Source organism: Eumetopias jubatus, unplaced genomic scaffold (assembly GCF_037043125.1).
Source record: "Eumetopias jubatus isolate StellerSeaLion01/CBP00866 unplaced genomic scaffold, mEumJub1_p1.0 scaffold_6, whole genome shotgun sequence".
Taxonomy (NCBI): domain Eukaryota; kingdom Metazoa; phylum Chordata; class Mammalia; order Carnivora; family Otariidae; genus Eumetopias; species Eumetopias jubatus.
Window position 1 is genome coordinate 51,562,100 of NW_028274812.1, and position 12,877 is coordinate 51,574,976.

General features: G+C 40.9%; 1 protein-coding gene across 4 annotated transcripts in view; it reads right to left on the bottom strand.

The window, feature by feature from the left end:
* Positions 1–12,877, bottom strand: part of FIG4 (FIG4 phosphoinositide 5-phosphatase) — a 129,584-nt gene that overhangs the window by 32,095 nt on the left and 84,612 nt on the right. For 2 of the 4 annotated variants that reach the window (XM_028104173.1, XM_028104171.2), the window contains one exon: positions 9,959–10,045. In XM_028104173.1, coding sequence (XP_027959974.1) covers positions 9,959–10,045 — 87 coding nt within the window. Of the gene's footprint in view, positions 1–3,304; positions 3,398–3,886; positions 3,927–9,958; positions 10,046–12,877 lie in introns of those variants that run through there. The other 2 variants (XM_088023893.1, XM_028104172.2) reach the window with 2 other exon arrangements.

The window sequence follows — 12,877 nt, forward strand, 5'->3', positions numbered from 1 at the left end:
AAAAGACCTGAATAGCCAAAGCAATCCTGAGAAAGAAAGGCAAAGCTGAAGGCATCACACTATGATTTCAAACTTTTTTTACAAAGCTACAGTAATCAAAACAGTATGGCATTGGCATAAGAACAGAGAGACCAACAGAATCGTATTGAAAGCCCAGAAATAAACTCATGCATATACAATCAACTAATATATGACAATAGAGCCAAGAATACTCTGGGAAGAAGACAATCTCTTCAATAAGCGTGCTGGGAAAACTGGATATTCACATGCAAAAGAATGAAATTGGACCCCTATCTTACACTGCACACAAAAATGAACTCAAAATGGATTAAAGACTTCAATGTAGACCTGAAACCATAAAACTTCTAGAAGAAAACACAGGAACAAATTTCCTTGACATTGGTCTTGGCAATGATTTTATGGATATGACACCAAAAGCATAAGCAACAAAAGCAAAAATAAACAAAAGCAAAAATAAATACATCAAACTAAAAAGCTTCTATACGGCAAAAGAAATGATCAACAAAATGAAAACGCAACTTACAGAATGGGAGAAAATATTTGCAAACCACACATCCACTAAGGGATTAACATCCAAAATGTACAAAAACTCATATAACACAGAAGTAAAAAACAAAAAAACCTAAACAACCCAATTTAAAAATGGGCAATCGACCTGAACAGACATATTTCCAAAGAAGACATACAAAATGGCCAACAGGAACACAAAAGGACCTTCGGCTCAGGTCATGATCCCAGGGTCCTGGGATCGAGCCCTACATCAGGCTCCCTGCTCAGCAGGAAGCCTGATTCTCCCTCTCCCACTCCCCCTGCTTGTGTTCCCTCTCTCACCGTCTCTCTCTGTCAAATAAATAAATAAAATCTTAAAAAAAAAAAAAAAGAAATTTGAGTTGCTACCTCTAAAACTGAAAATAAACTACAGGTGATCCTTGAACAACATGGGTTTGAACGGTACAGGTCCACTTGTAGGCAGTTTTTTTTTTTTTTTATAAATATAGTATAGTACTATAAATATATTTTCTTTTCCCATGATTTTTTTTTTAAGATTTTATTTATTTGACAGAGAAAGACACAGCGAGAGAGGGAACACAAGCAGGGGGAGTGGGAAAGGGAGAAGCAGGCTTCTGCCAAGCAGGGAACCCGATGCGGGGCTCGATCCCAGGACCCTGGGATCATGACCTGAGCCGAAGGCAGACGCTTAACGACTGAGTCACCCAGGCGCCCCTTCCCATGATTTTCTTAACAATTTATTTTCTTCAGCTTACTTTATTGTAAGAATATAATATATAAAATATAAAACATACAAAATATGTGTTACTCGACTTTAAGTTCTCAGTAAGGCTTCCAGTCAACAGTAGACAATTAGTAGTTAAGCTTTGGGAAAGTCTGCAGATAAAACACAGATTTCAGGTTGTGCAGGACAGGGGGTGTTGAGGCACCCCTAACCCCCATTATGTTCAAGGTTATAGATTCTACCAAAACTTACAAATAGTTGTCATTTATCTTGCCATTTGCTTCATATTGGTTAACCCTGGTACTACTCCCTCAAACTTAATTGTGGCATGATATTCCTAAAAAAGGTAAAACTATTAAATATTGACTAGTACTCATTCATAATTTATTTAATGCTTACTGTGTACCAGGTATCCTCCTAGGGCCTGGGAATTCAAAAGTAGATAAGCACAGCCCTCAAGTATTTATTTATTTATTTCTGAATTTTTTTTTTTAAAGATTTTATTTTTAAGCACTCTCTATACCCAACGTGGGCCTTGGACTCACAACCCCAACCCAAGAGTCGAATGCTCCACCAACTGAGCCAGCCAGTCATCCCTAGATTGGTTTTAGATTAAAAATACCACATATTAGGGGTACCTGGGTGGCGCAGTCAGTTAAGCATCCAACTCTTGGTTTCGGCTCAGGTCATGATCTCAGGGTTGTGAGATTGAGCCCTGTGTTGGGCTCCTTGCTCAGAGCAGAGTCTGCTTAGGACCCTCTCTCCCTCTCAAATAAATAAATCTCTTTAAAAAAGACCACATATTGGGTTCTATTTACCAAGGACTTTCTATTCTCATAAAATTGGGAGGGAATGGCTAAAGGATGTTTATAAAATATGAGCAGACTTCTAATTATGAAAACATAATGCAAGTGATTTCCATGGTAGTATTCCTCAGATTTCTTCATAAGACCACAAGGAAAATGAGTGATAATATAAAATGATAAATAAGGAAAATTATTTCTATAACATTAAAAGACGACTGACACCTGTTGGTGAATATTAAAACACGATCAGGACTTAATGGGATTTGCACTTCATTTTTTATATTATGTGTAAAAGCACCAATGGATTCTGAGTAACACATTGGGTAGTACAGCTATGTTTAAATAAGAAATCAGAAGCTTTTTCATCTTTCAACCAAAAATTTATCTCAACTGAAAAGACTTCTCATATATGATCAAAGGAGGCAGGGGCCACGAATGCATCATACCTGGGCACACATTCTCATTGTGCAAAAGGAATGGCTGTGGGGAAGCCACGGTGACACAGCACGAGGCTCAACCATCATCCCATCTGCCCAAAACCATCCCACTCAACTTCCATACAGAAAACTGATGATAACTAGGTAAACTAACAAAATAACAAAAGGTTAAACAGTTACAAAATGTGATTCCTGTATGTAGAGCGAAGAAAACCAATGAGTAATACCCCTCACATGGCCATATCAGATATCCAAATCTGCTCAGGATTAACCAGCTTGTTCGTATACAAAATAAGACAGTGTTTTAAGGGCTAAAAATACACTTAAAACTCTAATGAATTCTTCATCTCTATCAGCAATTGAAGGATTTTTTTGTCCTCTAATCTGAACATGGGTCTCCAGAAAAATGTAAAAGCATGTATAATAATCTATTTAACTTGGAACCCCTTTAGAGAAAGAAATTTAACTTGCTTGTTGTTTAAATCAAGAGCAAACAACAAAACCCGAAACTGAAATTTATCTAATCTCTATAATCTAAAACCTCCTGAGCCCCAGATAAATCATCTTGTAAGTGCTATTACTGTCATAAATGAAATATCTTAGCCCCCAAACTTAAGTCTGTCCTGTATCTCCAATCCCAGTAACCCACTGCCAAATCTAGTCAACCAAACTAGAAAACACCTGGCCTCTCCATGTTCCTCACACCCAATCCACTACACCGAGTCTTACCAAGTCCTACCAAGTCTTATAGATTCTACCTTTGCAAAATAAAGCCCCTTCTTTATTTCAACGGCCAAGAGCAGACTCCAATCCTTTTCTTGTCCTGATGTTTCCGACAGATACGTTGTTTATCTCCCAGCCTCCAATCCATTCTCCACGCTATTTCCAGAGTGACCTTTCTAAAATGCAAATATAAGCCTATCACTCCTCTGATTAAAACCCACTTGTAAGGATAAGGGTCATGCTCTCTCACTTGGCATCTCCGCTTGATCTTGTTCCTACCTACCTGACAATCCCCTTACATTACACATAGAATTATGTATGGATCTCCAAAAGCGGTGCATGGTCTGGAGCCTCTGCCCAGAGCCCTCTTTGTCTTCTTCAACCAAGTAACTCCATCTTTCCTTTAGAATCTAGCCTGAGAATAAAGCCTACCCAGGAATCTGTCTGATTTGGGTTCTTCTCTGCACCCCCAAAGCCTGCTCTGCTAACAGCTTCATAGCACCTCCCCACCACCTAGGAACACTGACCCCATGGGTCAATGCAAACCCTCAGAGGCAGGGACTGTATCCCTTTCAACTGTGCACTGCAAACACACAGTTGTGAGCATGCTTTGAATATCCGCCATTTAATGCCTTTAATGTTTTATGAGTAAGGTAAGAGCTTACCTTACAGAAGTTAACCTCACGTTACACAAGAGCTATGTTCCTGAAAACAACACAACAACAAAACCCATGTTAAGGGGGTACTTAAGACCTCATGTTAACCTGTGAAAGCTCCCATAAATGGGAGTCACCAAAATAAAATAGGCAATATACATAATTTTAAAAAATATACAATAAAGTCATTTTGATACCTTAAATTAATAACATTAAGTACCTACAATTAAATTTATATTTACTATTCCTTATATGCTAGAAATCTTTCAGGATAGCCCTCCCTGAAAGTTTCACCAAATTCACCTTGTTCCATTAAGTTTATCTTAACATTGTAGGTAGATGCCATTGTAGATAACATTCAAATAAAGAGACATTCACTTTATCTATGTATCTAATGGCTCTTTCATTCTGACTTTCAGCTGCAGCTTCCTGCTACCTCTTCCCTTTTACAGGCCCATCCTAGCTCTTGATTCATTTTACATAATGAGAGTATATTTTTCAAGGCCTCCATTTACTTTACCCACTATGGACGTACCACAGAATAGTCTCTCATCCCTTCCTGACCCCTTTTCTTCCTGACCTCCCTTCTGTTTCTACTTATTCCCAAGAGAAATCACTCACTCTTTCTCTCTCTCACACACACTCTCTCTCTCTCTCTCACACACACACACACACACACACCACATTTTCAATCAACAAACATTTATTAAATGCCTGCATGCCAAGAACTGAGCTAAGTTTTTTAATTCATATAGTGCCAGAGAAGGTGCATTCACGTAAATCCAACCTGTGACTATTACCTACAATAAGAAATGCGCTTTGCATAGCAAACCAATATACAGCTGTATTTATGCAGAGAAAGAAAATTCCACTCATCAAGACAACTATACTTTGTGCCATGCACTGGAATTCTCTTTTGGATTCAGTTCAGTTTTATTTTATTTCACCGTGTGGGAGGCCCACTCGAATAATTTCGTGGCCCACTTATGAGTAAGAATTAGTTTGAAAAGCACTGTTCTTTTTTTTTTTTTTAAGAATTTATTTATGTGTGAGAGAGAGAGTGAGAAAGAACATGAGCGGGTGGGGAGAGGGGGAAGCAGGCTCCCTGCTGAACAAGGAGCTGAACTCGGGGCTTGACCCCAGAATCCTTTGGTCTGGGATCATGGCCTGAGCCAAAGGCAGATGCTTAACCGACTGAGCCACCCAGGCATCCCTGAAAAGCACTGTTGTAAAATACATGAAGGAAACTTGCATTTTGGAGAAGTTACTGTATTAAAAAGAAAAAAAATAGTTAAAACTACCCTGGAGGGATGGAGAGAGGACAGCGAGGGAGAGGAGTGGCCAGAGAGAGGAAGGTAAAAGTAAAAGAAATATAGAAAGGGAGGGAGTGGACAGAATGAGGGCGTTTAGGAACAGAAAAGATAAAAAGGAAAAGCTAAAGAGGGTAAAAAAGAAGAGAGAAAAGTAAAGCCCAGAAGGAAAAAGGGGCAGAGACTGTCGTGGTAACTTCTGGGATGAGGAAGAGGTCACAGACGGGCCTCCTTGTCACCTTTCATCTCCGAAGTGTGGAGGGAATTAGCTGATGAATCACTGACCACTGCCTCCCAACTGCTCTAAATCCTTAAACCTTTAAAGACTGTACTCAGGTGTTTAGGAAAGTGACAAGTGTTACCCATTAAGGTAGAAATACTGCGCCGGCAGCCCAGAGCCCAGAACATTGTCTGCAGGGCACTAGATGAGATCAGTGCAGGGGACCCTAGAGAGTGCCTCGCATATTGGGGATACATTACTGAAAACGACTCATGAAAAGAAAACAAACTTGAGTTCATCACGGCCACTGTGCCACGCTCATCTCATCAGTGTGAAAAGGTGCGCTAATTCTCACTGTGTGAAAGCACTCTGTGATTCATGAAGCGCATCCCCTAACAGAAACCCTTACCTGGGGGCATTCACTGTAAGGTCAGTATATGAAATGCTTCTTACTGTGAAATGGACTTAGGGAATAAATTAACCTGATGGTCCTGAAAGAGTAAACATCCTTATTTACCTTATATTACATTTCAGCTCACCCTGTGTTGGACGAACCCTAAGTTAGATAGTATTTATCCAAACCCTATATATTATATTTTGAACCATTTCTTAGAGGTAGTTTTTAAACGAGTGAGACCTATTCCTGGCTCAGAATAGTAGGCACTAATAATATGTGTGTTCATGTTCTTTTTAACCTACACTGATTGGCATTTGTTGCTCAGTTAAAAACTCGCAGAGAACTGGTAGGAGTGTAAAATGAGAACAGGTTGGTCTTGCATGAATACAGTGAATCACTGCCGGGCCGCACATCACCCTGCCTGCCCTGGCACAGCCAGTCCTTCCACTTGGGGCCTTCTCACTCTGCATTGGGTCACAGGTGCAAGTGGAAACAGGAGAGAGAAAAAAAAAAGCTAAAAATTTGGTGTGCTTGCTTGCTTTTTTCTTCCATCAGAAGGGAACAAAGAAGTAGGGGAGGGCAGAGGGCTTATGAGCAGGAAACAGAATAAGGGGAAAAACTAAAGAATGTTCAAGGATAGGGGGAGAAAGGAGCCACTGGGAGGGTGGCTGAAAACCAGGGAGATGCTGGTGAGGTGAGCTTCTAGGTAGGGATGCTCAGGGCCTCATACAGACTCTGAGAGTAATGGGGCAGGGGGCGAGGAGACGAGATTCGGGACATTTCAACAAATATTTACTGAGCATTCAATTTAACATATTATTCTGAGGGCAACCCGTACAAAGATGGGCTGCCTTCTAGGAACTTATAACCTAGTGGGATAGCAACCATCATAAATAGCAGTAGCGCTATTCTGATAATGGCTAAATGGCCTCTATACCGAGCTTTACGTCAAGCAAACTACCCTTGCTCAAGAAGCATGTCTACATGGGGGACAATATGCTGGGTGTCTACATGGGGGACAATATGCTGGGTCCTGAGAAAAGAATAAAGGTATATTATATTTAAATATGAAAACAAAATTCAGTATTAACAGAGCAGAAACATTATGTCTGCATGCAGAGATGTCTACAAACCCAGATGAGGTCAGAGGATCAACGTGAGGGCTATTCACACTAATTACTCAGTATTTCTACCACTGTGGTTATAAAAGCAGCTGGTAACATGAGGCATGTATAGTAATGGGGAGCCAGCCCGTCTGGGTTTGAATCCTGGTTCTTCCACTTGCTAGCTGTTTGACTTTGAGCAAACTACACAATTTCTCTATGCTTCAGTTTCCCTATCTGTACAGTGAGGATGATAGGAAGATAATAGGGTTACTATGAGAATTGAGTTAATTCAGGTTAAGGTATTACGTGAGTGTTAGTGAATGTCAGCTGACGTCATTTCTCCCTAGTCGCCACCCATACACTCAAGGAGTGGTAAGAGTCAAAGGGAGAGGCACACTCAAATGAAATACAGCTTTGATATTTGGGCTAACAGTGTAGACACGGACCAGTTTGGATTCAACATCCACTTCTAAGAAATGTCCCCAGAATCTTGGATGAAAAGTGTCCAGCTAGCCCATCCAGGTTTCTGCACCTCCATACGTACTGAGGGCCCCTGCTACACTGGCTTGTCAGTTGTTTACCGCTGATATTTTTACATTTGGTGTTGTATTGACCTCACATTTAGAAAAGGAATATTGGTTTGCCTCAGGATTTTAAGAAAAATTGGTAAGACTGCAAATTATCTAGAGATGAGTAGGCACATTACTGTTTTAAAATTAGAACCTAAAACATAACAAGATGAGGATTTCAATAATCTCATATAAATCTAATTGCTCTTGGTTTTGGCATAGCTTTCAAAATCTAAAAATGAATAGTTGACATTTTAAGATTCTAGTTAGAGAATTTCAGTTTAAAGCAGGCACCCATGCACATACACAAAGACATCCCCCCCAAAACAACCACAACAACACTCTTGGGCAGTTGCCATGACAACACAATGCTGAACCTACTGGGCTCTGTTACCCTATTGAAGATGCTGTGCAAAAAGACACTCATGTTAGATTCTTTACTAATTAAGTGCAAAGGTTAAAAAAATTCTAGATCCATAAGGTTTTCATAAGGTCTAGGACTCAGAAAAGTAAATACTAAACATTTTAAGAAAAGAATTTAAAAGTAACTACTGCAAGGCCAACTGTGGATCAAAGTAGATGCAATATGGAAGAAAACACAAAATACTTTTATTTTGTATGCTCTGGTCACTTCATCTTTTTCTCCCAAGTTGTGCCATACTATTTTAATGGAATAATCAATTTGTATAATATGATTTAGTTAACAGAGTCTATTTTGTTACTAACACATTTAAATACTTTCCTTTTCTAGCCAATCTATTTCAATTCATTTGGGAGCCCAAACTTCCATTTGCTAATTAGACTTAAAGAAAAAATGGTCTCTAAATTAATAGGAGTTTATATATTTAAAAAAAAGAAAAAAACAGTGACAGGGAGAGAAGGGAGGGATAAGCAGCCCTTCTGGGAGGCTGTGATTAAACACTGTCCCATTCCTTCCCCTTCTTGGATTAGCCATCTCTGCCTTCATTGGGAGTTTCTCTCTCTCTCAGCTGCTAGACTCAGATCCCCTCAAGACTCAGTTGAAGACCTTTTTTCACTCTATTTTCTTTTCTCAGGTGGTCTAATCCCTAGCCAGTGGCTTTAATTATCACCCATAGGCATGCACATCCCCAGAATGAAATGACTATCCCCATTTCTATCCCCAGAACTTCCAGATCAGTTGGCCCAACTGCCTCCTAAACACGGCCACCTGGATGCTACTGTAAATGCAAATTGCATCCTCCCGTAGCACTCCTTACCTCAGTAAATGAAAGCTTGGAATGGTCCTAACACAGATGTACTCAATACCTATCTGCTAAATGAATAAATGTATCAGTCAATCAATCAATCAATGAAACCTGTTACACAAACCAAAAAATCTAAGGGTCATTCTTGATAAGGACTTCTTTCTCTCCCTCCATGATGAATCAGTATCCAGGTCCCATTTCACCTCCTAAATATTCCCCAAATCTATTCCATTTCCTAACTCCTCCTAGCCAGTACTCTCCAAGGCTCCAGTCTTTGCCTGCATTATTATAACCGCCTCTTAACTATCAATCAGGAACATGCAGACGTAGTACACAGAGACGTTAGGCAATCAATATTGATCAAAAATGTATTAAACAATCTGATAAAGTTGCTCTAAGAAAAGGGAAGAGAATATTTGCTAAATGTCAACTATATGCAAGGCACTGATCTAGACACCTCACGTATACTACCTCATTTAATATCCACAGCGACCCATTTTCTAGAAGAAACTCAACTGGGCATATGGCATTAGGAGCCTTTCCTGGTCACAACCTTTGCTTTGTTTGGTCCCAAAAAGCAGAGAATAACGATGAAGATGATGATGATAGTGGTGGTGATTACAATTTACTGAGAACTTTTTCCAGATACTGTTTCTCAGCATTTTGAATGCATTATTGCTTTTAAGGCTACCACCCTCTTACAAAGTAGGTGCTATTACCATCCCATTTTGCAGATGAGGAAATAGCCACATAGACTTAAATTACTTAATCAAGGTTAAAAAAATAAGTAGTAGGGCTGTGATCTAGGATATGAACCCGATTCTGTTTAAAAATTTACTAAACACCTGTTTAACTTACAGCAAGTCATTAGAACTGTGGGGATATACAGCTAGAAGAGACAAATCCATCAGTGCCCTCAAGGGTCTTGTATTGAACCCAAGGATCCTGTCTCCAGGATCAGAGCTATTTCGTCAAACCCATCTCTACCCAGTGGAGAGCCAAGTTTATGGAGGGAAGCCTCCAGCAACTCCAATCCCACCTCCAAAGGGCACATTTCAAGTCAAAGCTGCTGATCTCTTTCCCATCCCCACAGCTACCCAGTTATTCTTGGATAAGACATCAGGAAGAGATGCTTTAGTGCTTATACTAATATGGTGACAAGACTGAATAATTTTCTTTAAAAAGTCTACAAAAAAAAGTACTGTGAATAGCATGAATACAAAGATTTTTGAAAGGTCTCATCCAGTACTTACAGCTTTATAACTCCATCTGGGCACCTGGAACAGAGTTGCTGGCTGCTCTTGTCTTGTTTATGTCGACGCTGACCCAGCTGAACAAATCTACAAATTACAATAGATAAAAACTAAGCTAAAGAAGGAACCACTTGCAATAAATGCAGCAGATTACACAAAATGGTATGAGCTTTCAAATGACAGCAGTCTGCTTATTTTAGAAAAGCGCACGAGAGTGCCCTATGCAACCCAAGACTGTCCTTACAAGTGGGGGCCTGATTTTACAGTGGGTTCGTTACAAATGAAGGAGGAATTCTGTGTCTCAGTTTACTTCAATGTGACACAGAACTTGAACCAAAGTGTTTCTGAAGCCAGGAGGATGAACTTTCAGAGCCTCCCTTATCTAAGGGTAACTGCAGCAGGATGCTAGCAGAACACGAGCAGAGGCATTCGCGGTGGGACAAATGACAAAGAACAGGATCAGGCCGGGGATCCATCTCCCAAAGCAGGGACACTGCTGAAAACCCAGCATGTGGACTCTGTCTCCTTAGGGCCACAAGAATCCCCAAGTGTACTCCAGCCACTCACGTACTTTCAACTGTGGGGCGGGGCGGGGGGGGGTGGAGGAGACCACCTGCTGAGCCCCACAGCCACACCACCCCTCCTTAGAGAAGCCCGGAACAACACTCATCCAGCCCTAAAGCTAAGAGTCACAGGGACTCGCCCCCAGCCAGCTCCACAGGACAGGAGGATCCCTTGCAATGGGCCAATGGGCTGATAGGCCAAGCACCACCCACTATTTCTCAAGTGCATACTTGTCCTAGTGTGGGCTGTGCTCCAGGCATCCATCTTCCCCTCAGGGGCATGGCTTGTAATTTTGTTCTAATGTGCCCTGGGAGGTTATGGGGCACGATTAAAGGGCTGACTCCTTTCCCAATTTTCTACTATTTAAAATATTTTCCTTTGATAATTATTGATACTTTTATAATTTATTTTTTCTTTTTTTAAAAATTTTAAAAATTTTGAAAATTTTTATTTATTTTTATTAACATATAGTGTATTATTTGTTTCAGGGGTACAGGTTTGTGATTCATCAGTCTTACACAATTCACAGCACTCACCATAGCACATAGCCTCCCCAATAATTTATTTTTTATTAGCTTTTTTTTAAAGGTCAAGAAAAGTGCTGCAGAAATTACCAATTACTAAGTTGTTAGGGTGCTACTGGAAAACTTTCAAATAACTTAATTTTATCCAATTTTTATCTTAGTAAGTAAACATTTTTGATCCATTTTTGGGGAACAATGTCACATAACACCTGTTACTTGTACAGAACTTTAAACTTCCCAAATCATGTGCACAATCATTGCCAGAATTTTTTTTTTTTTTTAAAGATGATTTGGCACAGGGCTGAGGCTTTGGGGAGTAAGTAGAAAACTTCCAGGTCCGGTTGAGATAGCAAACCAAAGATATCAGAAAAGCCGAGGGCAAAGGAAGGTATAGAGAATAGGGCTAAGCGATTAGAACCAAACTACAAAACCAAGAGATCTTCAGGAATTCGAAGGTGGTTGAGGCCAAAAGTAGGAAAAACAAGCAGGAGAACAGGAAGCTAGAAGACAGGCTACGGATGCCAGTTCCAATGCCTTCCTTCTCTCTCCACGTCGTCCTGTGATTGCCCAGTTGGGAGCTGCGACAGGCAAGCCAGGCCAGGGCACTGTATTTACACACACAATCTTTGGTGGATACTAGCCAATTGGGTGCAGAACTGCAGTGGGAGAAGGCAGAACTTCTGAGGTCAATTTAGGCCAGAACTACATGGACTCTCGCCCTGCCCTTGAAGCTCTGCCCTCTGGATCCAAGGAGGCACTAAGAGAGCCCCAGAGCCCAGCTGGGGCAAGAAAGGGTACCAGTCAGTTCCTGAAATCCAAGGATTTGGCCACCCCCTGGCACAGCCACACCCCCAGTACTGATGGAGGGAGGCCTCTTCTGCCATCACAGTGTCCATGACAGGTGGGGAGGGGAGATGCCCCTGCCGCCAGGAGAAGCAGTCTGCCCACAGTAAAGAGCGCCTTGCAGAGAGGGGAAGAGATGACCAGACGTCTGTTTCACCCCTTCGCCCCAGGTCTGCATCATAAGCAGGGGCAGCTATTATCAAGAGAATAAAAACGATTGCATAGTCTAAAATCACAGGTACCCATGAAGCACAGGAAAGGTCTCCTAAGTAAGTCACTGAATGGCTCTTTCTGTGCTCTTGCCCCATATAAAGAGGGATAATAATATCTTTTCAGCCTACTACGCAGTTGTCCAAAGAAGAAATAAAACACTGTAAAGTGTTACACAAATCAAAGGAGGAGGTGTTGTTCTTCAGAATATCAAACACAGAATCTTATTCCAGGACATGGATTCCTTCCTCCCCTGCATACTCCCTTCCCTGTGGGCCTGCCCTTGTCCCCTTCTTAGACTGGTTCCCAGGGATATTGTGGCTGAACAGGGTTGCATCTCACTCCCTGAGAAGGGAGAACTAAAAGTGGGCCTCAGAGGCAGTCTGAGCTAAAAAGTCTCCAAGCAAAAGTCATGCCTGAAGCAAGAGACACTTTCTTTTGTCTTAATTAATGTGAGCCAAAATTTCAGTCCTTGACTGAAGTGCTCTTGCTCTCTGCAATAAGCAAAGTGCTATTATGCAGTCACTAACCCCAGACAATTCCTTCTTCCAGATCATGTTGCTTATAAAGGCTCACTTCAAATGCTGAAGAGTTTAGCCACACTATTGGGACAGCTGTGATGGAGAAGTGACTGTGCACCTGTGTGTTCAGACCTGAATTCTGGGTGACTAAACGGGCTTCTGTTAAGATAGTAATAGTAAGAGAGCCATACCAGTGCTTTTGCCATTAGGAGATGCTGTGCACTTTTATATTCTACATATTATAGCAGATCTTACTA